The 27,477-nt window shown below is 41.7% G+C and overlaps 1 protein-coding gene across 5 annotated transcripts in view; it reads right to left on the bottom strand.

The window, feature by feature from the left end:
* Positions 1 to 26,109, bottom strand: part of GYG1 (glycogenin 1) — a 32,777-nt gene extending 6,668 nt beyond the window's left edge. Inside the window, exons 1-5 of one of the 5 annotated variants that reach the window (XM_028504867.2) lie at positions 25,854 to 26,109; positions 23,460 to 23,595; positions 21,552 to 21,726; positions 20,737 to 20,899; positions 10,091 to 10,217 (exon numbers count right to left, since the gene is read on the bottom strand). In XM_028504867.2, the coding sequence (XP_028360668.1) occupies positions 10,091 to 10,217; positions 20,737 to 20,899; positions 21,552 to 21,726; positions 23,460 to 23,595; positions 25,854 to 25,860 (608 nt within the window). In that variant the 5' untranslated portion in view covers positions 25,861 to 26,109. Of the gene's footprint in view, positions 1 to 10,090; positions 10,218 to 20,736; positions 20,900 to 21,551; positions 21,727 to 23,459; positions 23,596 to 25,216; positions 25,686 to 25,853 lie in introns of those variants that run through there. The other 4 variants (XM_028504868.2, XM_036017897.1, XM_036017896.1 and 1 more) reach the window with 4 other exon arrangements.
* Between the last annotated feature and the right edge of the window lie 1,368 nt (positions 26,110 to 27,477).

Raw genomic sequence — 27,477 nt, 5'->3', positions numbered from 1 at the left:
CCTTTCTAACATGCTCTCCTGACACTTTGCAAATACTTAGACAGTAATAAGAGTAATAGCTTGCATACAGGGTGGTGCAAAAGTAGGCTTATAGTGTTTGTATGAAAAATAATGTAATAATTAATTGTGTGAGGCCACTCTGCGTAGTGTGGGCCCAGCTCCCACTGGGAGATGCACAGGACCCACGCCCACAGATAGGTTCTCCTGTGGGGAATCAGGCCTGCAATGTACCTAGGCTGCTATGAATCTTGCTTTTTGCTAAAACTCCCTCACCCTGAATTGAGGACTTTTACTTCAAAGCAAACTCCTAAAATCCATGCTAAACCTTCCAAGGAGGAGTATAACTGGTTCAACTACTTTTGCCTTTTCATTTGCAAATATCCCTCTTCTGTGATGTGATTACCAGCATCCTCTCCTTTGTTTTCTGTATAAGGTAACCACCTAAAGCAAGCCTGTGCATAGTTAATGAGGACCTTCTTGTAATGTGCCCAATAAGACAATAAAAGTTCACTGGAGCAAAGGCCAAGGCTTTTGCTCCCCTTGAGAGAAAAGCCATGTTGTCCCTCTCCCTCCACAGGACTTGGTAGTCTGTGAGAATTTGTCTTGTATTTCATCCATAATGATGCGGACCCCACTAGCCGGGGTCCGCATCATTAATAAATAATAATACATGATAAAACTGTTTCACATACTCACGCCTGTAAACCTACTTTTGCCCTACTCTGTATACTGAATATTTACATGTGCCAGGCATTGGTTAACATCTGTATGGCTATCTCAGTGAATCTCCAGAACAAGTATGTGAGGAAACCAAAGCATGAAGAGGTTAAATAACTTGTCTGGGATCACATGGCTGGTGAATGACAGAGCTGAGATCCCACCCAGGCTGTCTGGCTCCAAAGGTTCTTAACTGCAACTAGACTATTATTATAATACACTCTCAGAATCGGAGGGGATGTCTGAGAGTGACATTTGCTACTCCATGAATTAACTCCCTGCCTATACACAGTCAATGTGCAAGGTGGAAAAAGTATGCCCAAGGACTCCTGAAAATACCCTAAGTGTAGTCATTGGACACAACAATACAGAATAACCAACAGGAAAGGAAGCTACAAGAAATCACCTTAGCGCTGTCTGGAAAAAAGACAGTTCTCAGAAGGGTGCAATTTGTATCAAGTTTAGAGAAAAGGGGGGAAAGAATAAGAACTGGATGGTGCCTCTCAGGACCAGCATGTGGCCCTTAAGTGGACTGTGCAGGACCGTGTCTAAGGGCCTCTCCAATGCCTCACTCTGTGAATCAGGCCTTCAGAGCTCAGGCAGAAGAAGGCATAACAATCCAACCTCCCCTCCTCCCCTACCCCCAGCACCCAGACCACCACTGCAATACTGCCAATGCCTGCACAGCAAGACTGCCCAGCCTCTGCTGAAGGTGGGACTGCACACTGCAGCCTCTGGCTCCACTGGTACTACCAGGTGGCTCAGGAGCTTCTGCCACCTCCCTGAATACCACTTTCATGCTAATTAGATACCTCCTCATGTGGCCCAGTCTCCCCCTTGCGTGTCAACAGGAACGCCATCTGGGGACAGTCCACACCCTGCATTTTACTGTGGCTCAAGCCTGGGCTCCACTTTCATGAGTCCAAGGATTTTAAGTGCCTCTTTAATGCTAAGTCAGCATTACCCTCTGTGGCCACAGGGAGGATCCTTCTTCCTCAAAATTACCTTCTTTACCCATCTACCCTAACAACACAAAAACCTGTAGACACTGGATAATCCTTTCATAGACAGGGCAGTCTTGGTTTTAATAAAGTTCTTGTTAAGCCTGTTTAATGTAGAAACTAAGATTTTAAGGGGTCCTAAAATTCTGTGGCAGCTAGTAAGATGGGGGAGTGTGGGAGGGACAAGAGGTGAGCAGGACTGTGGAAGGCTGCACAGTGTGATGTACCCTCCCAACAGCTGCACAAACTTCAGCAACACAATGGATCACAAAATGCATGATGTCAGTGTGTTTTCTGAAAAAACTGACTGGGGTCAGGGTATATAGGGGCAGGCCAGAAAGAGCTCACGAAGATTCAGGAGTGTGATGGCATAGAGGTGCATGAGAGAGGAAGAAAGGTGCTGGGTCATACAGAAATCACAGGCCAGCTTCAGGTGTTCTGGTTTCAGCCTATGTCAGCCCTATTTCTATACAGTAAGAGACAGGAACTCCTTTTTCAGGAATGGAGGTATTACTGCCACACACCTGGCAGATCTGTAGAAATAAACAGGGGTCAAAGGAATAGAAGTTTGAGAGCAAGGACTCCAATGAAAAGGGCCTGGGCGAATCACTGAACGTGGAAGTTACACTTCCAACCAGGGCCTTTGAGGGTGGGAGGAGTATGAAAGGCTGAGAAGTAAGGCAGCTGCTAAATGGGAAACACAGGCTCAGGAAGCAGTGGGGGTGGGGGGAGTGGAGACAGTCTGTGAAGTTTTGCATAACACAGTCATCACAGGGCACTCTTGGAAATCATCTAGGGCTGCTCCTGGCACAATGTAGGGGGTCCTGCTAAGCCTAACACTGGCTGCCTTGTATGAAGGTTTATGGGTTACACAGTTAAAACTATATAACTATGTATTAACTGTATAAACAGAACAGTGCTTATTTATACAGCAAAGGAGCCCGAAGGGCTGGCTCTATCAGCTGCCATAATAAAATACTTTGCAAAAGTGATGGGGAAAAAGTCTCAAATGCTGTTTTTGTACCCAGAATGTAAATTAACTTAGATGTGAATTGAATGTAATAATTTTTTAAATATTTACTTTTTATTGTATTTTCTTCCATTACCATTTATCCCCCTCATACTCTCTTTCACCTCCACCCACCCCACATGTAATCTTTTTACGTCTCAATCATGTTGCCTGAGGAATGTTTTAAAAAATTGTTTTTTCTTATTTTAATCAATTTATTCTTCAGTTATTTGTGAAAATCCAAAATAACCATATCAAAATAAAATAACAGCACAGATCGTAAGTATAAGAAGAAATTACTTCTTACTGAAAAGAATATTTTAGCCTAACTGCAAATTTGGGAGTGTTTCTTATAGAAGGGTAACCCATGGTATTTTTCCGGTATTCTCTCACCAGAGGCAATAATCAGGTACTGTCAAAATTTATGTTGCCTGGCCAAAAGCAAAATAACAGGTGATTGAGAAGGGGAAATGTTGATGGCAGAAGATAAACTCAACTAACCTCGACTCAGAACAAGGATACCCAGAAAGTTCACTGACTCACTGCTTGATTTATCCACCAAAATACCAGCCAGGAACAATAAAAAAAATTGGGAACATATCACAATTGTCTCTACATTACTGAGCGCCATTCATTCTGACGCAGTAATGGGGATTTGTCTCAGCTTGCATACATCTCTTAAAATAAGCATTCTAATTTTAACCAGCCAGGATCTCAAAAGAGACGTTCAGATCACAAGACATAGTCTGAACCCAAGCCAGCAATAATACTGCTTATGTTAGCTGTTAAAATAATCCTAGTGACCTGATGTTACCAAAAGACCAGACAGAATGTTTATGACTAGTTTAGTAGTTGACAAATGTAGTTTGTAACATGTGGACGAGACTACAGAACTGTTCAGAACAAAACGGGAACTAGTCCATGACAGTGCACACAGGAGCAATTCTATGCGAAGCTCTGTGTGTGCAACGTTCAATTAGGTGCCAAGAAAGAGAAACAGCCCTGCTGGTGCGACCCTCTCTGCGAAGGGTGGTGGCAGGGTAAGCCATCCTGCGCCCACTGCAGTGAAGGGACTCTAGTGCCTTCTGAGGCTGACTCTAACAGAAACTCTTCTCCACAACCAATTAGCCACTTCTTTTCTCTCATCAAAAAAATTCCTCCTCTTACTCTCTCACAGTTTGAATCAAGAGTCATAAATCCACATGCCCAAGGGCTGGGCTGGTCACGTTGAGAAGAAGTGGACCTGGTAGGGCAGGACTGGGGACCATGAGCGGGTGCATGTCCCTTCACCAGAAAATAGCTACTTTTGAGCAAACAACTGTGGCTACCAGGGACACACCCAATTTTTCCTTGTCTTTCAAGCTAAATAACCTTCCCAATCATGCCCTGAAAATCAGAACAACATCCACACTCAAACTCAGTCTTTGTAACCTAGAAACCCACACTAGGACCTAGTTATCTGCACCACCGAGCAGTTGGCCTTTCCTCACAAAGTAGGCCAGGGAAAGCCCCACAAAGCCAGGACACCAGGAACTCTTTCCTGGGAGTAGTATGTCATTTTTAGTCTCTCCTGGATGATTTCTTGACCATTCATTTGTTCACTCTTTTATTCAACAACACACTCTACCTTCCTTCACAGTACTGTCCCAGCTCTCAGCTGAAGCCAACCTCTCCACTGTACAAAACGATGTGTCCCCTTTCACCTACTCAGGGACGACTCTCTGCAAGTCTCCCTTCAGCTTTCTGCATATTAGTATCCTCTTTCTCCCTCCTTGATCATTCCCATCAATACACAAATGTGCTGTAACCTCTCATCATTCCAAAGCCACTACCACCCTCCCTGGATCCCACAGCCCCATCCACCTACCAAACCATTTCTCTGCTCCCTTTTAAAGACAATGCTTCAGAAGAGTTGTCTCTATTCAGGGCCTCCAATTCTCCACTCTCTTGGACCTGCTTCAGTCAGGCTTTCTTCTCCACCACTGCACCAGATGTGCTCTTGCCAAAGTCACCACTGACCACCACATTCTGGGTCCAATGCCAGTTCTAATTTGCATTCTATCTGACGTGTCACAGCATCTGACACAGATGGGTCACTCCTCTCCTCCTTCAAAGATTATCTTTGCTTGGCTGGTATAACAGCTCACTTTGCTGGGCTGCTTCTTGGTGTGCTGCTCTGATTCTTGTTTCTGCTCCTCCTCACTTTCCTGCCTCAGGGCTCAGTCTTTAGGAACCCCTTCCATCATAATCACTCTCTTGGTTACATCACCTTGTTTTATGGCTATAAATGTCACTTCTATGCTGACAACTCCTATAGTTATGTCTCACCAGACCTTTCTTTAAGTCCCAAAGCTTGTATCTACTTACTTATTCTGCACTTTCACTAGAATGTTCAACATGCACCTCCAAATAAATACATCCAAAACTGAATACACTCAATACATCTCTAACAATCCCTGCTCCCACCCACTTCACCCAGTCTGTCCCATTTCAGAAATGGCAACTCCTTCATTCTAACTGCTGAGGCCCCGAACCTGTAACAGTCATCTTTGACATCTTTCTCCTACATCCTACTTAATATCTGACTTTTTCATAAGAAGTTAGAAATCTAGGTTTCATGTGAAATTTCCTAACTTTTAAGCACTGACAACTCAGAAAAAAAAAGCCCTATGTAAGAGAGACAAAATATATCTGTGGGACAAACAGTCTGCAGCTCACCAGTTTGAGAGCTGTAAGGAGGGTGCATCTTACATTCAACCCCATGAGCTCTCTCCCCTACGGATGGCATTTCTTAACCAGACTTCTGCCCGTGGGTATCAGTCCCTGTGTTCATTTTGTCTGTTGTCAGAGAAGCCTCTAAAGGCTGGGCTGGGTCTGATGTGGCAGGTCTTCCCTTGCAGACGAGGACCAGGATAGGACAGCAGAATAGGCAGCAGTAAGAGCTGAAGACAGATCATGTGAGAGCAACAAAAACCTAAAGATGAAGTTAGAACGACCAGATAGCCATGCTGAGAAATGGAACATCTGGGGCTCAACAAGCATCATTAATGCTCAGAAAGGAGAAATAGGCCATCCATGCAATCACCACTTGATTCTTCTCCAGCAATCAAACCATGGTTAACGGTGCCATGTGACCTACAAGGAACTGCACACGTGAGCAGCTGGTAGGGTGATTAGACTACACGCTCCCACGTTCATCTTTGCAGGCTCCAGTGAGCAGAATGTGTGGACCAACAAATGGCTGAAAAAATAAGCAAGATCCAAACGACAGCACCTCAGGGTTTTAGATAAAGGGGTAGGAGTGTGGAAAGAAAGGAACACAGAAGACTATGGCTTCAACGGCAATAGCCATAAGGAGAGATGGGAGTCAAGGGCATCTCAGGGATCATAAACCCAACTGAATCAGAAATACGAGAGAACAAGAGAATTTAGTACACTGATGGCTCAATTTCATTTTTGGAAAATATTGATTTTAAAGAGGTCTGATAAAATCTTAGTGAACAAGCCACATTCCTGAAAAAGAAATAATGGCTATAAATGTCCTCAGGAAGGTTAAAGCAGTTAACAATGGAAAGAAACCTTTTAGGTTTCTAGGCCTAATTTCTGAGACTTGGCCAGGCCAGGTCACAACTCAGATCACATCTAAACTCAAGTAAAAGAGGAAGGTAAAATGTTTATTTGGAAATTATTTGGTAAATCAAGGTTTATAGATAATCTATTTGACTGATTAATTTGTATGGCAGTTTGAAGCAATGCCAGAGAACTCTTTATCTTTGCTGCAGGCCCACTTTTATATAGCACAATATGACACACATGGTTTTTAGCTAATAGATACAACAGAACACTAAAATGGAACTAAATGACTAACTTTAAGAAGACTAGTGAGATTCTGTCTAGTGCTATACACAATCCAAACTCTATGCTACACAGATAAAATAAATAGGCCTTCCAGATGGAGATAATGAAAAAGAAACTAATATTAACCAAAACCCTGCTATTTCTCAAACATTATGCAAGGCATTTTCAGAAATATTATTTCACTAAGCAATGCCTTTATGAACTTGTTTCTCAATGCATCCATTATAAATTAACTTAACAATTACTAAACCAAGCAATTTTGTTCTCAAATTATGCTGTGTTAAAGGGGATCTTCTATTACAGAAAATAGTACTAATTTTGTTTTTTAGAAGTGATGTTTGAATAGTCACTCGAAGTGTTAAAATTATTGTGTATTTCTTTTATTTTTTCTCCCACCCAAATGGTAGGCAGAGAAAAGTATTAGATATGCTACTTTCATAGCTCCAATTCATTTAAGTTCACGTCATATTAGGCTATCCTCTAGCAAAAACTTCATATATAGCAAGGCTGCACTGTTCTCAGATATCCAGAGCTCTAAGACTCTGGGGCTTCTAAATACTGCTGTGGTGATCTCATAGTACACAGTTGCTTAGAGTTAGTAAGACAAGTTTCCACTCTTTCCTTCACGAAGCTCACATGCTCTAAACCACTCCATGTTTTGTCGTTCTACCTGCCATCACCCTTGCTGTCATAAAGGAAGGCCACCAAACCAGAGCCACTCAGTCCTGAAGGCCACCAAGGTTATTCTGAGCCTAGCAGTGGGGTTTTGAATTCACACTGAGCTCTGAGAGGCCCACACGGCTCTTTGTGGAGTATCTATAATGGCCTGAATGTTCCGGATAGTCTATTTTAACTTAAAAGATTTGGACCACAATTTTACGTTAACTCGAAACAAAAAAGAAATGCAAGTATCTGTTTTTTTAGCTCTTCTTAATAAGAAAACATGTAGAAAAAATGTTGAAAAAATGTATCTAGAGATGATCTCTCCAAGCACACACACACACAAACAACAAAAAAACCTACCAAAAGCATTTTCTGGAAAGGGAAGGGAAAATGAATTTTCTGATCTGGTTTCAACATTCCTAAATACGCAGCAATGGAGTGACAGAAGACAACACTTTGAGCAGTATTGTCACAGAAATGTAGCGCTGACACCCCCAAGGGTGAGCTGTACAGACACAGCATTAACTTCTGTCAGGCCACAGGCCAAATGACATCTGGCTAATGGATGGAGTTGCTCCCCATTCCTTCAGTGCGTCACATACCCTATGACTATGCCAATAAGCTAAGGAGATGTCCAAAATTAGCACTCCTTTGTTGAGCCAGGAAGACAGAACCATCCTGATCATTTTGGTAATTTACATCTCAAACCGTTTTCCTGAGAATTTCATTAAGAAGATATTTTAAAAAACTGGGTTCCTGAGAGAGAGAGAGACCAAGGTTCTAGCAAAGAAGTCTATCTTCTCCCTAAAAACTCTGCTCCACATGCTTCTTGTTTGTCTTTGTCAAAAGAAAATAAATGCAAGCAGTGTCTGTGCAAACCAGGCTGTCATTGAAAGGTACAGTGTGTTCAATTTCAGTAGTAAGGTGAAAATCAGATGGACTCCAAATGAACCATAGGGGAAACAGCTGCTAGGCACTGGAGACCACATTACATGAAAAACACAAATCCTTAGCTGCTAGGATGGCCCTGTTTGAGAAGCAAGACCAACAGGGAGGATGTCAGATTCACATGTCCCCAACATATTCACCCTAGGACATGTGCTCACTGTGTAGAACTGAGTGGAACTGCTCAGACTATTAATGATTCTTTCTCCTTTGTACTCTCATGTTTTTGCTTGCTCAGCTGAATTTAGTCAAATTAGGCAACTGCCCTATTATACACAGATTCAGTTCTAGAGGGTCAGCTATCATGGTTTACAGTTCAAACTTGCATGGTTATGAGGCAATAAGGATGAAAAAGAATCAGACCCACATTTTCAAGCAAGACAGGTTTGTACTTTATAAGGCCAAGGACTAAGAGGCAAATAATGCGGCTTCTATTCTATCCCTTGACAGTGACTCCTGTTCTGTTTGCTTTACTAAAGCCACAGTTGGTGTATTTGAGAGCTTGCCTGTTTTGTGCTAGAAAGGAAAGAGAATCAAGAGGCTATAATATGTTGCAGGCATATGCCAAGAATAGTCAGAGAGGAAAGAACACAAGATACTTATAATCCTTATCTGGGGGATGTGACAGACGCTGCCCAGAAAAAAAAAAACAGAAAAGGAAACATTTCTGCCACAAAAATCCAGACGTGCTCATTACTGTGGTGTAAGACTTACAGAGAGGACTTTGGATAATGAAATATGAGTGAAAGGCCCTTTGTTTTCTGCTCACTCAGGAATACCCACGTGGGACAGACACTGGAGAGCCAAGCCCAACTCAATGAAGAGCTTTGCTGCTCACGGCTGTGTCTTAGGATCGACCTGACAGCTTGGCCTCTGCTCAGGAAACCTGAATCATCATCTTGGTTCAACACAAACGAGCCAGAGGATAAAGGAAAGGGCCCAGGCATTCACAGTGAGACAGCGTAGCAACTTGGCTGTGTTTGTTGATGAATTAGAACAGCACCGGGTCAGTGCCAAACAAGCACATTGCCAGAAACAACCACCATCCACTGAGCACTTTATTGTATTGTATTAACTCCATCCTCGTGACAACCCCTTGAGGTAGCTATACTTTGCCTCCTTGTTTCGCACGTAGGAAACTGAGGCACAGAGTCTAAGCCATATGGCAGGTGAAGAGCAGAGTGAGGCCATGCGCCTCACCTGTCTGGCTTCAGAGATTACTCTTATGCTATTCCACCTCTCAAACAGAAAGGACTAATAACTTAATGTTTACTGAGTGCTGAGGGTAGGCCAGGCCCTGTTCTAACCACTTCACATGACTCCTCTCTTAGCGTTCATGATAACTTTTGTGAGATACTGAGGTAGAGAAGTCCCAATTTCTGAACTTGTAGTTCAGTAACTAGTAATCATCCAGGAAGTGGCTACTCCAGGATGTGAACGAGGGAGTCCAGCTCCACAGCCCCCACTCGTGACCACACCACCACACTGCTGTTAGCATCTTGCTTAACCACCACCACCACATGGAGAGTGTTCTTAACGCCCTCATTTACAGGTTAGGAAACTGAAACTCAGCTGCTAGTCTGAGGCAGATGTTGGGTCTGTACCCAGTCTATGTTCTTGACCATGATGTACAGAGGTTGTTCTGTCAGAGGTCCAGGCACCCCAAGAACTAATGGGACCCTTTCCCATAAGGCAGCCAAGTGCCCTCAAGGTTACTCTAAGCATAAAGAGATAGATTGCATCAAGGCCTCTCCCAATCATAGTCATATTTCTTGCAAGAGAAAGACTTCCCTCAAAGTTTCCTACCTGTTATTACCCTCAGAATGACAATGCACCCCGCAAATCTTAAATCCACCCCCCCACCCTCACCATCCCCAACATTTAAACTACTACTTACACTTTAAATGCTGGGAGGTAGGAGTATATAGAAATGCTGCTTAGGTTATAAATAAATGGCAGGTGTTTTCTGATATCTGTTGTTGCCCAGTTGCTAAAAAACATGTTCAGTAAACCCTGGTCCCCACCTGAAAACAAAACAAAATAAAACAAAACAACATATTAAAGTCATAGACTTCCAATAATTTTATAGGAATATATAGCTAGACCTTATACCAAAGATTATGTGGTTAAAATGCAAAACACAAATAAGAACTGTTATACTCATTAGATTCTAAATTTCACAAGGACAGAGATTATAGCTCCTTTTACTTAGCACTGTAAATTCTAGCATGTAGCAGAATGCCTTACACATAGGTAAATTATTTGTGGAATGAATGTAATAACTTTGAAGATGTTCTGTAACAGCACAAAAATGGAAATAACTTAAATATTCCACCAGAGACAAATGGTTAGTGCATTGTGGTACTAACCATTCACAGCAATATTATTTAGCCATTAAAACTAATAGCTCTAAAGACTGTTGTCCACCATGTAATATAGGGATATACTGTGACATACATAGTGATTATAACTGAGAATATAAACATCCATGGTGGAAGAAAAATAAGAATAATAATGTAGGAAGAATGGTATTACAGATGCTCCCTCCACCTGACTTTTCTTAATATTGTTATATTTTTATAATTTTAAAATAATAATACAGTTAGGGCAAGAATGAGAACTGTATTAAGAGACTTTCTTTCTAAACATTCTGTACTTGTTAATTTATTTTTATGATAAATTATGTTATTATTATTAAAAATAAATATATGTAGGTTATAAAGCAAAGCTTATTAAAAATAAAACTCTATACACCCAACATCCAATTTAAGAACTGAAACATTACCAATGTTGTTTTTAAGTTCTCTGTGTGGGGCTCCCCAATCCAATTTCACTGTCCCCTACCCCAGAAATAACCACTAATTATGAATTTTGTTTGTAATTGTCTTGATTTCCTCTATTTTACCACATATGTTTGTAAAATATTTGCTGTTTGTAAACTTTATAAAATTAGGTATAATTTTTTTCGACCTCTTGTTTTCTTATATTACATTGTAAGACCTTTGCTAAACTAAGCAATTCCACTAAAACTATTTTCTACATGTAGTGCAGTGAAGAAAGCCATCTAATTCCATGGAGGTCAGAACAGCAGTTGTAAAACAGAAATTCCCAAACCCATGAGGTAATCCTGGGAAACAGGAGTCAGAGCCCGTGGCCGGCTGCCTCTGGCCACCAATGTCTGATTCCACTTACCCTCAGGGAGCCCACAAGCAGCTGTGTGTAACACCAGGGCTGAGAGCACTGGTAGAACAAGATACAAGGAAGAAGAGAAAAGGACAGGCAGGAGACTTGTGAATCAATGGTACCCATTTGATTCACAAACCCTTAGACACCCAACACAGACCTCACTTCGACAAGGTACACTACAAATAATGAAACTCCCAAGGCCACTGACCTCATGATGTGACTAAGGGTCACCTTTTAGCCAAAAATTGGAAGTTAAAAATAGCATTAAACGCTGCCTAGAAGTCTGTGACTTCATAAGTAACTTTAAATTTAGCACTCTAATCATCTTTTTCCAAATGCACAATTTCACATCTCAAAGTCAGGCAAATGTTTTAGTTTCATCAGAAAAACCTGTGTGGTATTTTCAATATCCTCTCTTTCAAAGTCCCTAAATTAGAGCACAATTCAAAGCAGAGTGCATATCTGAGCATGTCTATGCTTTAAAACATACGAGATGCCTTGAAGACTGCTGAACCTTCACTACAAAATACCCATGACTTTTGCCCAGTATTCGAGTCAAACTTCCAGAGGCAACTTTATCTATTCTGACAGATTCAGACATGCTTAATTTCGATCATCTCAGAACTGACAAATGTAATTAGCAGGAACGGAGCAGCTGTGATCTAGCAGGCCAGGGTGTGGTGACGCAGGTGAGAGAGAACAAGGACATGCAATAAGGAACACATGGCACTCACTATGCAAACAAACGCAAGTATGAGATTCTGCATCATCCTTCCCCCAAGTTGCCCAAGTGCTAGTAATACCTTAAACCACTTGGTATTTTCCAAGTCTTTTGACCCAGGCATGAACCTGGTATCCACTGACATATAGCATTTGTCAAAGACTGGACCTATTATTTTATAAGACAGAAATGGCTTAAAGTACTGCCTTTTAAATTTGTGCATCTGTTTGATGCTTGTGTAGTTTGTGTGCTCTGTCTCAGTTTGTTGGTAGCTGGGTTGCCTACTGTGGACAGGAGGAAGGGCGGGCCAATTCTGGCTTAAACATGAACCCATGTTTCAGCCATAGGAATGCTTCTCTGAGAATCATGCTACTCAAAATGTGGTGCAGGTTCCAGCAGCATGGGCATCACCTGAGAGCTTAGAAGAAATTCAGAATATTAAGCCCCACCTAGAACTACAGAAGCAGAATCCACATTTAAATCTCCAGGTAGTTTGCTGGCATATTAAAACTTGAAAAGCAATCATCTAGAGTTTTTTAGAGTGACTCCTTTTTTACCTTATGTCAGAGAATGTAACTCTCAGAAATGCCATTCAATAGATGTCTGAATTATATAAATTAAGTATAGACATTATAGATAAGACGATGAATAAGATATGTTTCAGCTCTCAAACAGTTCTCAATCTAACAAGGAGGTAGAGGGGCAGATATCAAGCAAACAATGTAAACATACTTACTACTATAATAGAGACATACACAAGTGCTAAGAAAATGTGACTCACTCCTTAACACTGACTTCCCACAATACACTTGGTAGGTAGCGTCATCCCTGCCTATAGCAAGCATGCCAAGGATGACTAAGTTCCAGTCTATAAATGGCCCCATTCTTGGGGCTATTTCTATGAGGTTTACGGAGGATCATCAGATTAACCCAAGGTTAATCCAGAAAATCCAGACACTCAGAATCACCACATCTCACTGGTCTGTACCCATTTAAGCCAAGAACAATGAATTTACTTTCCTTTTTATGTTCCAGCTTTTTTTTTTCACCTTAAAGAACAGATCCTTAATAATAAAGCTATTAATTACATAAATTCAAGAAAACATTTATTCTTGGCTTAATTTTCACTTTTTCAGTCTAAGGCAGGTTTTCCTAGTCTAGATTCCCTTGGCACTCTGAACTGATCAGAATCATAACGACATAATTAATCGCACAGTTAGTTAAGTGGCTGTAAGATCTCATAGACTATAAGCTTTAAAGTCTGCATTTTTTGCCAACCTATTCCTAGCCCTTAAAATTAGCATATTGCTCAGATTAGAAGCTAAAATAATTTTTGAAACACTGAATAAATGAACTACAGAAATATAGGGAAGAGTAATATTTCCAATAATACTTCCAGATCCATAAAACAATGAAAGACTATCAACTGTGCTACTGATGTAAAAAGACAAAGTATTTCTAGATACTGTAGCTCAGAGGGATTTTAATTTATTGTGGCTGTAGAGATAGAAGATTTAAGCATCATCTGCAAAATGTGCAATATGTCAGCTGCTCTCTCAGGGAAGTGAATTTTAAGTGGTTAATCTTTAAAAAGGCCAGTGCAATAGCGATTTTCCTCCATTCTGTATAATTCGCAAGATATATTTTTGTGAATGTTACAGTATGGGATAATTGGGAGAAAAGGAAAAAAAACTACACATACAACCCAGCCATAGAGTTGAGGAAGTCTCTGGTTCTACCACCAGCTCTGGGGTACTGGGTAAGTCTACTGGCCTAAACTCTAAGGATGGCAGGTTCCCAGGACTAGGTGCATAGCAGGCCCTCAATAAATATCTGTTGAAGGAATACATTAATGACTGAGTGAATGGATGACTACCTCATAGGCCTGTTGAAAAATAAGTGAAAAAGTAAGTAAAATATGAGCATTAGAGCCTGTACACATGTAACACTTCAGTCCCTTCATCCTTCTCTATTTCCCACTGGGTTCACGATTTCTGTTGGTTAGAAGGCAAGAGAGAAAGAGATGGCAAAGTTAAAAAAAAAAAACACTCATGGGTACAATGTCATAAAAATAGCTCTTACGAAAAAAACTTGTGTGTGCTCATTTATTTTGCCATTGTATTATAACTTTTGCTTTTAACTTTTACTTATTCAAGATACTTATTAGCCAAACTATCAATTAAATGACACAAATTCAAGAGAACAGAGAATTTTCAAATCAATTCATGAACTACCCTAAGGGCCACAGGCAGCCTAGTGTTTGGGCAGCTGGGACAAGCCAACCACAGACAACTATTCAAGGTGGAATCTATCAAGTCAGGAAACCAAGTGAGGTGGACCTGAATTTCTAGCTAATTTGATTTGGTCAAGTACTATCTGGAAATACCTCTTCACTTCATTCCTTTTTTGGGCAGGTCCAGCCTGAAGCCTAACTAACAACAAAGATTAGGGAAAGTGGCACTGGGATAAATTTTCAGCTTAATAGAACTTAAGTACCAAACCTTTTCTGTTAAAAATTATTTAAAAAACTTATTGTACTCTCCTGGTTTACTATATCTCTAAGCACAGAAAACAGATATGACAGTTTAAGAGTCTCAGTGACCACTCAGAATTAGACTATGAAATATGTAGGTGTAAGGTCCTTATACCAGAGCTTGGATTCTGGTGAAACTTATCTTATATTCTCTCACCAATTTATTGTCTCCTATACGTCTTAAAAATGCAACCATAGATGAAAATTGTATTACTGTAATAAAAAGTTCAGGATATTTAGGTTATGGTAATTAAAATGAATTCCAAGACTTTTTTTTAAAGATTTTATTTATTTATTTTTTAGAGAGGGAAGGGAGGGAGAAAGAGAGAGAGGAAGAAACATCAATGTGTGGTTGCTGGGGGTCATGGCCTACAACCCAGGCATGTACCCTGACTGGGAATCGAACCTGCAATGCTTTGGTTCACAGCCTGCGCTCAATCCACTGAGCTATGCCAGCCAGGGCTTGAATTGCTTTTATTAGGTTTTTGAAACTAACACATGCAGATGAAATTTAACAGACAGTAATTTTCAAACACTAAACTTGTCTTTAACTGTACAAGGGCCCTTAATTTAGATATTGGGTTGGCCAAAAAAGTCTGTTTAGTTTTTTTCTGTAAAATAAAAGACACATTTTTCATTTTTACCAATAACTTTATTGATTTGGATATTTTGAGTATGTCAGCTATCTCCTGCTATTGGCTTCTAGTGGGTAGAGGCCAGGGGTGCTGCTAAATATCTTCCAATGCATAAGCCAGCCCCATAGCACCTTCTCCATATACTGCACAAATCTTTTTTTGCACTTTAGTTGTATTTTTACATTTCTTGAAATAATAAAGCATAATTTACCCAAAATATTGTATATTTTCTTCCACCTTCAATATTAAAAATGGCTGCACAAAAACTCACCAATTTTGATAGTTTTTTTTTTAAATTCATGCTAAAATGACAGCTGCCACAATCCAATCTAACAAAATTGTTTCAAATGAAGTTAAAGACAACTAGGCACTACTGGAGTCATTGTATGGAAAAAACTAAATGAACTTTTTGGCCAACCCAATGCTTTAGAGTCACAGGGGAGAAGAAAATAAACCTCAACTTGCATTCACATTGATTTCTCCAAATTAGGCATCAAGTGCATCAGTTTCATTGCACCTGAGTGTGTGGAGACAGAATTTCTGATTAGTGTCTATGCTATCATGACCTCTCCCCCTTTCATTGCTATCAAGTCGAGAAGTTAACATTATCCTGTCACATTTTATGAAATGTTAGTTTATATCTATTTCACAACAGCTGTTGTTCAACTTTCAGGAAGCATGTAACTTCAGTTATGAAGTAAATGCCAACACAGTTTGCAAATACAAACAACAGTACAGGAACTTAGACACTTCTGGGAAATTAGATGCCAGATATTATGGAAAATTAGATGCTAGCCAGCCATGAATCAGGTATGTAGTCACTAGCTCCAAATTCTAATACTCTATACATCTGGGAAGAAAGGAGGTACCTAGCATGATTTTCCATATCAGGATTATTCTCTTGGCTAGAGGTGGTGGTGGCAGGGAGGGGGGAGTGTCTGAGGACCAGTGATTAGAAGTATGACAGCCACATTCCTTCCCAGTGGAGGACCTGTGAAAGCAGCTGCAAATGCTCAGCCATCAGCAGCCTGTGTGGCTTGTCAATGGACACCAGGCCCCATCGGTTTTTGTTGAATGTATGCAACAAATTAAGCAGAACTCCAAGATATTCAGACTGAGATAGAGTCATCTGCAAACCAGTTTTCTTTAATACCAGCCTAAAAATGCTGGGACTTAAGCCCTCGTCCAATAAAACTGAGGGATGGGTGGACAGATACCTGCGGATATTAGAAGATGTATGGCACAGTGAAAGGTAATATCTGAAAATGTTCATCTCAACTATGGCATAACACCTAAACAAAACTGGGCACTGTACGGAAAACCTGAGGCACAGCAAGGTTATTGCCATTAAAAAGGATGTAGCTCACATCCTTTTTATTAATCTTTTATTAATATTAAGCATAAGTCCAGTATGTCTTTGTGTCACACAGGTATAGATTCACTAAGATAGTACAGTAGTCCCCCTTATCTGCAGGGGATACACTCCAAGACCTCCAGTGGATGTCTGAATCTACAAACAGTACCAAACCCTGAGTACACTGTGTTTTCTTCCTCTACATACATACATACACCCATACATACATACACCCACACACTTTATGACTTCTCTTTGGCATATCTGAATTGCTAGCATCACTACTCTTGTGCGTTGGGATCATTTTTAAGTTAAATAAAGGTTACTAAAACACATGCACAGTGATGTAGGGACAGTCGATCTAATAACCAAGATAGCTACCGAGTGACTAAGAGGTGGGTAGCATATAAAATGTGGAGATGCTGGACAAAGGGATGACTCAGAACAGAGCAGGACAGCATGAGATTTCATAATGCTACTCAGAATTGTGTGCAATTTACAACTTCTAAATGAATTTTCCAATGTTTAATATTTTCAGACCATATTGACCACAGGTAACTGAAACCACAGAAGCAAAACTGTTCATAACTGGGGACTACTGTAAACCCCTCCAGGGAAGAGTAGACTTCCACAGTATGGAGTAAACTTTCTTTGATGAGTAAAGCTTAATGCATCAATTGAAATCAACCTTTTACTTAAGAGCTCCTATTTTATTCTTCTGTTGAATTTAAAGAACATATTGAGAATAATTACAAGTTCCCAACTGCAGAGTTAAATTTTCAACTCTGTCAATTAAGCAGTTCTGTTAACAGAGAAAATTCAACCCTTTACTATCAGAGAACTAGTATATAGAACACCTTACAGAAAGGCTAGCTTCTGGAAACCCTGCTATTGAATAATGAAGTATCCTAGCAGGCACAGAGAAAAATCTTTCAGTGGGTTGACATTCTGGCTGCAAAAGCAGAAAGCGCTTTCTTGTTGAAAATTTTTTATGCACCTCTGCTTCTTAACAACAAATTCATCAACTCCTCTAGTACCTCTTTATTTTAAAACAAGGTATATAACCCAGGTTGGTCTCTACAAGTTTTACAAGTTTTATATTCTAAAACTGTAATCATGACACATTACTGTTTGGTATCTAACTTTATCTCTCAACAATGAAATCTAATACTCTTCTAGATCAGAAATTGAACTCTCTTTATGCTCTTACAATCATGTGGATTTTAGGCTACTGGGTCTACTTTAGAATGTGACTTGCTTACTGAAACTGAGAATTTACAATAATTTCTGGCAGGATTACACTACTTCCTTCAAATTCAATGAAAGGAGGTGAAGAAAGCTATGCTCTTACAGGAAGGGTAAGATAAACTGGACTTCTGCTAAAAATACTCTTACTTTCCTTTTATTCAAAGGTAACTGTTTTAGTATAAGCAGTAGAAATAAGGAATACATGTTTTGAATTCAAATGCTAATATTGCTTTCATTCCTTATATGAAAGGAAAATAATAGGAACTAAAAAATAAGTCAGTAAAGTGAAGAAGTTACATTTGGCCCTGACCACAATGAACACTCAGCACGTTATTTCTTAGTTAAGACTGATTAATGGCAGATGCTGCCATTTATTATGGTCCAGATATTTCTGCTGTTTTGGAGCATGCAATGTCCTGGCAGAGCAGTTTATCAACCTTAGGATTACTGACACTTTAGGCCAGATAACTCTTCACTCTGTGGGCTGTCCTGTGTGTTGTGGAATATTCGGCAGCATCCTTAATCTCTACTCACTAGATGCCACTGGCATCTGCCCCATCTAGTTGTAACAAACAAAATGTCTCTAGACATTGCTAAACATTCTCTGCGGGGCCAATTCACCCCAGGTTGAGAACTACTGGCACAGAATATAAAGAAGTCAAATAGTGAAACAAGATTAAGACTTAAACTTCTCTAGTCTTTTCAATAACAGTTCAAATAGGTGCATACTCCAAATCCTCAAATGACTGAAGAGAATTCAATTTCAGTGTACAGCAATAACAAAAACCCAATTTCAGTGTTAAGTATAACTTAAGATGTTTTCACCTCAAACAGACTTTTAGACTTCATCTTTTAATTAGGTTTAAATTTCAGATTTTGATTTTCAAATTTATACCAAGTTAACAGAAATGAATCCTCACATCAGCATCCAGCCTGAATCTTATGTCCATTGAGGAATCCTGTTTCTGTTAGTTTCAAATGATCTACTCACTGAAAACCTCAGGTCTGCTCTTGGAGGAGGGAGAGAAGGAAGCCCCTGGAGCCTAGTGTGCTGTCAGAGCTCAGTGCTCTACCCCAGCCCCACGTTCCTGGCTTGGGCTTTTGCCACCATGCCAAGTATCTGACAGTGAGTCACTGCTGAGAGGGCTTCTTCTTAAAGCATGTCCTTCTTTCTAGATACACTAGGTCTTTCCTTCATTCAAAGGGTTCATCAACATTAACTTTTAAAAAGCTACTTTTGCATTTTAACTGCTACTTTGTCTTGCCGTGTATGCTTTTGCTATTAAAAAATAGCTTATTATTTATTATTTCACACACTGTCCTAAAATGAAAGCATACTTACTAATTCATTTGATCAAAATTTTCCGAAGGATGTGAGGTCCTAAATCACAAGTAGTCAGAACTGTTCTATATATATATTATCGTTACAGATACACTTATCCATTATGGAAAATGGATGCTGACTTTGCCAAGGATCTACTCTTCAGCCTTGCAGATGCCACTCTATCTGATGCAAAGCAGTGCAGAGAATAAGAATATGGAGACAAAGACTATTCACATAAACTTCCTATCTTCTTTTTTAATGTTTTCCAAGAGAACAGAGTCAAATTATTAGGTTTACCCCTCCACGTTCCATGGACACTATGCTTGGTCCTGTTAGGTCTTACATCTAAGTTCACTCAGATTTAAAGACAGTTGTTAAATGTGGCGGATACCAGCCAGCAGTATCCATCTCTGCTGCGGATGCTCGTCGGAACATGAGAAAAACATACACAGAGACAACCAGGTCCTATGGGGAAACAGGGACAAAACGGCCACTCTCTCTAGTGGAGAGTGCCCCGTTTCTATTCCCAAGCAGATTTTTTATTGAGAATCCAGACTTATTTGTGGATTCACAGTCTGGCAGAAAAGATCAAAAGAAGTAGGTGACTTACAAAGGTGCAGACAGAACCCCTGCTGTGATTCTGGGCAGAGCTTGGAGTTTTAACATATGGCTCAAAGGGCTAGTTTTGTTTCCTGCTTGTGCCTTCATATTCTAATTTAATAACATCCTCCAGCAAACAGATCTCACAGGATCTTGCATATTTTATGTCACAGGCCTGATTACCCTGGGGGTCCGTTGTTTCTGGTCTGAGGTGCACCGCCCCTATTTCCACAGGCCTGAGTCAACAGAGGAGACAAAGGCAGCCAGGAGACTTGGATTTCTCACTTTGAAGAACAAGGACTCAGGCTTTGACAAAGCCAAGGGGGCAGGGGTTGATGTCCATCACCCCTTCATTTCTACAGCCTCGAGTCTCTTCCTAGGGGCCTCCTCGTGATTATGCCTGTGTTAGACGATTCCCTCCGTGGGAAATCTTACCCATCATTGGCTAACTGATCAAGCTTAGGAGGTCAGGTACAGAACAGGCAGTGTTCATGCCAGGGAAATAAGGTTTGTCTCCTTAGTGGCTCCTGGTCCAGAGGTCTCTCACTCAGCCTAAGTCACAGGGGGTTGCAGCTTCCTGAGACCAGGCAGGATGGTCCTCAACAGTTAAAGTTTTTTTTATTTGTGTCATGGTCTTTTGAATTCTTGAATAATCATAATTCATTTGTCATACTCTAATTTAGATACAGGAAAGCCAATTGAAGACACATCTGTAAACTGCCTGTCCTAGGTTAGGTTACTCTTATGTACCTATAAAAAAAGATGCGTGTGCACTCACAAATACACAAAAGTATTTCCAAAAGTGCACAACATAACATGCTTGCTACGTCCCATGTAATGCTGTATTCTAGGCACAAGGAACCATCGCAACAATATCCCCATGAATAGCAGCTCCCACAAGTTACTAACAGCTTAACAGATATAAACATAATAGATACATACCATCAAAACTACCTTGCTCAGAAGCCATGTGCAACAGCTGATTGTATGTTGCCACTGAAGGCTGATAAACAAAGACTCCGGAATTGAAGCAGTCAGGCCACCCTGGGTCTGGTGCTGCTGACAATTCTTCTCTCTCAAAAAGATCATCAATATTTGCTAGGACCTGATTCAAAAGGGGAGAGGGAAAGCATTACAGAAATGCTCTGCTGCAGTACACCCTTCTTAAGCTCTCCCCAAGTTATCCAACACAAAAGATGCAATCTACAGTTGGTCTTAACGATTCAGGTGACAGCTGTAAGGCAGCCATGGCCTACTCTGCTTCATCGCTTGACACCTTTTTAAAATCTGAACTTTACTGTCATGTCTTGATAGCATTCCCCAAATGCCTAATTCATCTCATTACTATATACAACTTTTATTTTTAAAAATATTTTTTATTATGTTATTACTGTTGTTCCATTCCCCCCCCCTGCTTTTATGCCCCTTCGCCTTGCAACCCCCTCCCACCCACATTCCCCCCACCCAGCCCTTAGTTCATGTCCATGGGTTATACATATAAGTTCTTTGGCTTCTATATTTCCTGAACTATTCTTAACCACCCCCTGTCTATTTTGTACCTATTAATTATGCTTCTTATTCCCTGTACCTTTTCCCCCATTCTTCTCCCACCCCCTCCCCACTGATAACCCTCCATGTGATCTCCATTTCTGTGATTCTATTCCTGTTCTAGTTCTTTGCTTAGTTTGTTTTTTAAATATACATGTGTGTATGTATATATATACACACATCTTTTTAGCCATCAATGCCACACTCACCAGAGTATCTGCATCCATGAACACACATTTTGAATACTGTGTAAGTGACCAGCAATGGAGTTTAGTTAACGTAACACCCAACTCAGGCCTCTTCATTAAGGTTAGATGAGCAGAATCACCACTGTCCAAAACGTCTACCATGATGATTTCATCAAAGACTGTCTCTAAAACTTTTCTGTCAAAAGAAAATTAAAAAACAGAGCTTAGCATCTTTCTAGAACAAGTGGCATCTAACATAAGATTGCATCCTTATTAGCCTATCCATGCATTAGTAGAGCAATCTGTTACTTTGGAATAGTATAATCTTTTAAATATATACTAATTTACCTCAGGATAAATTATGTTAATTTGCATGTATAGTTAACCTCACTAAAATAATAAGAACTGCTTATGGTGAGCATGAAGCACTTGTCTTACAACTTTACTAGAGAAGTTTTCTATTTTTAATTGTACTACTGATTACCAGGCAAATTGTGGAAATAGCCTGTAAAAATGTGACTCACATGTGGTAAGAGTATATCTTTGCAACAGCCTATGTATTTAACTATGATATCTTATTAGAACTGATTCTTTCTGACTTCCATATATTTTTACAAATCATGCTGAGTAAATTACACATAATGTCTGCAATGAAGCCTCTAACTAATCATTTTTTGCTGAAGAAGTTGACAGAGAACTGCTTGAATATGTGTGTTCCAAAACAAGTGAAAGAACTCAGTTATTTAGTTGCCATGTTTTTAGAATAGAATATAGCCAGCATTTATTATGTGTTTAGCACCCATGGCATAATGAGAGACTCACTTCAGTTTCTGAAGTACAACTCTTCTCTGTGCCCCAAATTAACTAAAGATTTATTTTAAAAAGCAATCTTGAGGTGGATTAAGGGGGGGTATACTTAGGTAAGACACTATAAATTCAGCACAAGTTGTAACATATAAGGACAGATCATCATCGAAGGTTTGTAATGTCAAACATGCAGAACAAAACTGGCATATTATCTGTATCCAGTGTACATCTGTCTTCTTACACACATCCTCACCAAACATACTACAAATTATGACATATACACTAGGAGGTAAACTTTTTGGCATTTCTAAAATTACCCTTTAGAAACAAGGTTGTTTGTGTACATATATGTATGTAGGTAGATATAGATATGTATTCTCCTTTTCAGAGGTCCTTGGCATGTGCTTATTTATTTTCAAAAAAGTCACAAAAAGATATTTTTATTTCTAAGAGGGACAAAAGAATGAAAAAATAAACACAATACAGAGCTGCTAGTGTGCCTAGATATTTTGAATACTGTTAGTATTATGAACTATGTACTTCATTCAGATACCTCAAAATTTAATTCCAACAAATCAAAGTGATCTAATCCAATCAACAAGCAGCTTGTACCTGTCAGAGTGCAACCCCAAGTTCAGAAAGTCTGTTGGCAAATATACTGACCTATTCATTTGTAAATAAAGATATTTAAGTTACAAATGTGAACTAGCAGTGAAGAAAACTGCTATTTGCTTTCAAAGTCACCTGAGGTTTCCCTGGTTTGAGACAGGAAATCAAGTAGCCCTTGCTGCACTTTGGGAAAGGAGTGTAGGTAACATGTGACCACATAAAGGGAACATCTAGAAGGAAACCTTGCTAAGGGCGAGTCCTTCTCCTTCTTAGAATCAATGAGAGCATGGGATAGACTACCATATCACAGATCAAGCTCTGCAAGGGAGTTTGGGTAGAATGGCTCTCAAAAGCTAGACAGAGGTTTCAGACTCTGGACTCCTTTACTCAGGAACTCGCATCTTTCTCCCAGATGCTCAAGCCCTGAAAAAGGTATGGCCTCAGTGCCCAAGGATGCCAGAAATGGGAGAGGAACGTCAGAGCACCACGACAGACTGGCAGCAAAGTCCTTACCTCATAGAGTCTGAGACCTGTGGGGTGGTGAGCACCACCAGCCTCCTGGTGGTCTTGTGCTGTTTCAGAGATGAGCCTAGGACCAGGGCTCCTTTGGCGTAGGAATCGTTTGTGGTCAGTGTCACAAAGGCCTGATCTTAATACAAAGGAAAAAAAAACACACTCATTACAATGTCCACCCTGGAGAAAAAGCTACTCTAGGATGCTTTGTAACCAAATAATTTGTCAAAAATCAGTTCCTCTCCCAATCCGCTCTAATTTAGAATCTAGACAAGCTAAATTCTTAGACTAGCTTAACACTCAGAGGGTGAATCTGAGGCAATTAACAGGTAGTAGTGAAGAGACAGAAAAGTGCAATTTCTGTTTCTCCTTTAAGGTACCATGGACAATATTTTCAACCAAGCACAAATCCAACAAATAACCCCAATTGAGAGTGTCTGAAAGCAGAGGCCATATTCTTTATTTGGATGGTTACATTTCTGCCAGGCCTTGGGCTTTTTATACTGTTTCCTCAACTTGGAGCAAAGGCTACCCCACCACCCCTCAAGTGTCACTTTCTGTGTCTTTGCTCAAATGTAACCTCCTCAGAGAGTACTTTTCTTCTAAATGCTTCTCTATAAAGAGTGGCCAATCGCTGTTAAATGGAATCACGTCACAAGGTCTAACACATGTGCCTTATTTTCCTTGGAGAAACAAGAGATACCCTCTACCCTGGACCTTGGCCCCTCCCCTCAACATATTCCTCTCGTTCTTTTTCTCTTACACACAAACACACACACAACTGTTTCCTATAATCACTTAACAGCCGGGATCAAAGACAAGAGAAGGATTATTCTTCCTACTAAACAAACCCCATCCACCTAGACTAGCAGCCCAGCCACTGGGATTTCCCCAGGCCTTCCCTGGGAGGATTCGGGGGCATACTCTGTTTCTGAGGGGATTTTAACATGAGCAATTTGGTGGGCATCCAAGTGTACAGGATGCCTGGGATCAAGCTCTGGCAGGGGTCACTCAGGGGCACTGTCGTCCAAACAGGGAGTTGGAACATTTTGTCACAAAGTCATTCTCTGTCTTAGGTTTCCTAATTCTCCCTTTGCCCCTTTTCCAACGTGGAGGCAGGAGGCTGTGGGAATTACGTTGAGAAGTGAGAGGGAAGTGCAGGTAGTTAGCTGCGTCGGCAACCCGCCCCCCACTCCCGAGGGAGGGCAATCTTCACACGTAGTGCCCGCCTCTCAGCCAGGCAAGCCCACTGCTACTACGCAGTAGAAAGACTGGTGTTCCCCGTCCCCGAGGACCACTGGCTTCCCAGCCAGTTCCCGTCCCGGAAAGCTCACAGGAGGGACACCTGTCTCTAGACAAGCCCATCACCCTCTGCACTGGTTCCTTTAACTCCTCAAAAGACGTTTCAGTCTGCCCCAAAGGTACTTGATGTGGAGCATAATGAATGGTGATATTTCACTGAACCTGGTCCAGATTCCAGGGGATCAGGAAGAAAATTTTAATAGGGGAGTCAAGGGTTTCAGGAAGCAAGGGTATAGATGATTTCCAAGACGAAGAACAAGGACAGAACAAATGCTTCAGACCCTGGGCTGCAACACCAGACCGACCAAACACGATAAGGTACGGGAATGACCAGACACTTCGGTAGAACTTCCACTTTCCCACAGACAGGTCACATCTGCAGTCTTTTTGCAGCTCCATTGCTCTAAGTAACATCCCCCGCTATCAGTTTCCCCACGATGCGAAAGACCAGTTACCTCAGAGCCTCCGTCCAGAGCAGATCCGCCTAGCGGCCCGGACACCTCGCAACAAGTGGGCCGGCGCCCTCCCATCGCCCAGCTCCGGCTCCGGCTCCAGCTCCCCGAAACCGGCCCCAAAGGCCTAAAAATAGTCTCGGCATGACCGCAGAGCCGGGGGCGGCAGCGGAGGAGCTGGGCTGCCCCTGGGAGTTCCAGCCTGCGGGCGGCGGGGGGCTCCTCGATGCCACCGCACCCCCAGCTCCGGACTGGAGCCCCGGGGCACCGGCTCCCCACCCCCACTCGGCCCCGCGCAGCTACTCCACCCTCCCGGCCTTCACGGTGAGAGCAGGAGGAAGGGCAAGGAGACGGAAAAGGGAACCTGGGCCCCGGCAGAGGCCCAGGCTCTGCCGCCGGTGCACCACTGCGCCCCCGGGGCTGCGGAGCAGCGGAGGGGCGGCTGACGCAGGAACGCCACGCCCGGCTGCAATCAGCCTACAACTTCGCGGCCCGTCCTCCGGCCGGGAACTCCCCTGGGTGGAGGGGCGGGGAGGAGCGGGGAGGCGGTGGGGCTGCGAGGGGCTGTGCGGGGCGAAGAGCCGCAGGTCCCGGGGCGGCGGGGCTGGACCCGCTGGGCGGAGGGTGGTGCGGCGCGTACCTGCCATGGTGCTGCCGGGCCGTGGCCGCCGCAGCTGCAGGCTGTGGGCTGAGAGAAGCCGGGCGCCGGGCGCTGGGAGGGAGCGCAGCCGGCTAGTAGGCGCGGCAGGAGCCGAGCGTCCGGCAGGAAAGCTCTTATAGCGTCCGTCACGTGGCCACGCACGCTCCCGGCGCCCGCTGACTGCAGCCCTACTCACCAACCCGCGGGGGGCGGTGGCTCTGCGGCTGCGGGACGCGGGCTCCTTCCCGGCTCCTGCGTCCCTTTAGCTGGGTTCCAGGTCCGGCTCTCCGGAACCACCAGTCTTGCTCTCGTGGCACACTTGTTTGGCACCGCGCGCCCGCAGTGCCCCCGGGAGCTGGGAATTTGGATGAGAACTTTGGGACGGTGGGTGTCATCAGCAGGACAAACTCCCAAAGATGCCAAGGGCTAGGGAACAGTAGAAAACAAACAAACGGATAAACAACCCCCCCCAGATGACTGTAGTTATAATAATTCATCTGAACTGCTTGAGCTGAGTAATAGTTTAATTCCACTTTTTTTCACGCAGAATTCCAAATTAGCCTCTGCAAGTCTTCCTTACTGTTCTCACACTGGTTTTGTGGCTTTGACAGAAAAATGGAATGAATTTGAAGTACTTTATTTAGATTCTTGAGACCCTCTGCATAACTTATTTAAATGTTTCATTTAACCTTCATAAAAACTTGTAGAAATAGGTGTTATATCCGTATTTTTACAATTGAAGAAACTGAGGCCCAGAAAAGTTAAATCTACTTATCTGTGGTCAGAGATCTCGGGTAAGTGGTGAAGGTAGAATTTAAACCTTGGCAGGTTGACTTACAAAATTGACCTTCGCACTAGCAAGGCCATCACATCTCTGGTACATTGGTGCCCTAAAAAGGTTAGTAAATTATGGTAACTGTGGTTGGGTAACATACATGTTTAGGTTAACCTGTTTCATAAATCATGGAAGGGTGAATCTGTCAATTTTTTTAGGAAGTTGAGAAATAGCTCTCTAATGTGATCACACCCTTCTCCTCTCCCCATCCTTTCCACTAAGAAAGCAGCAGTAGTACTGTTCTCTGCAAACAACAGTTGCTCAGTAAATGCTAAATGGATTCCAAAGAGGAAGTTAACAACATCAGTTAAAAACGTGAAATAGATGCTTAAGAATAAGTGATTTATTTACAAAGATGGTATTGCTATTCTCAAACCAATTATATCACTCAAGTATAGGCCTGGGGCTCCTACATCAGAATTGCCTGGGACACTTTCTAAAATGCAAATAATTTGGTCCTAAGCTCATACCTCCTGAATTTTGGGCAGAACCCAAATATCCATATTTTAAATATCACCCTCCAGAAGACCCTCTTGATCCTTCCTTCCCTTTTCTCATAGCCCCACTATAGCATGGAAACCACTGATTTACTTGGCAAGACCTCTTGGTTACTTGAATTATAAACCACCTTTGCAGGAAATGGGAATTTGGGGACAAAGGTACAATGAAAGGTTTTCCACTTATTCAGCCTGGTAGGCTTAGGAAAGCTGGAGCTCTTTAAGAAATATAAGGGCTATACTTGAATGGTACCTACCTGGGGAGAGGGAAGACTGAGAGTGGTCCCTCCAG

The sequence above is a fragment of the Phyllostomus discolor genome, chromosome 2 (genome assembly GCF_004126475.2).
Source record: "Phyllostomus discolor isolate MPI-MPIP mPhyDis1 chromosome 2, mPhyDis1.pri.v3, whole genome shotgun sequence".
Taxonomy (NCBI): Eukaryota; Metazoa; Chordata; class Mammalia; order Chiroptera; family Phyllostomidae; genus Phyllostomus; species Phyllostomus discolor.
The sequence above is the reverse complement of the archived record's forward strand: the minus strand, read 5'-3'. Positions and strand labels throughout refer to the sequence as shown.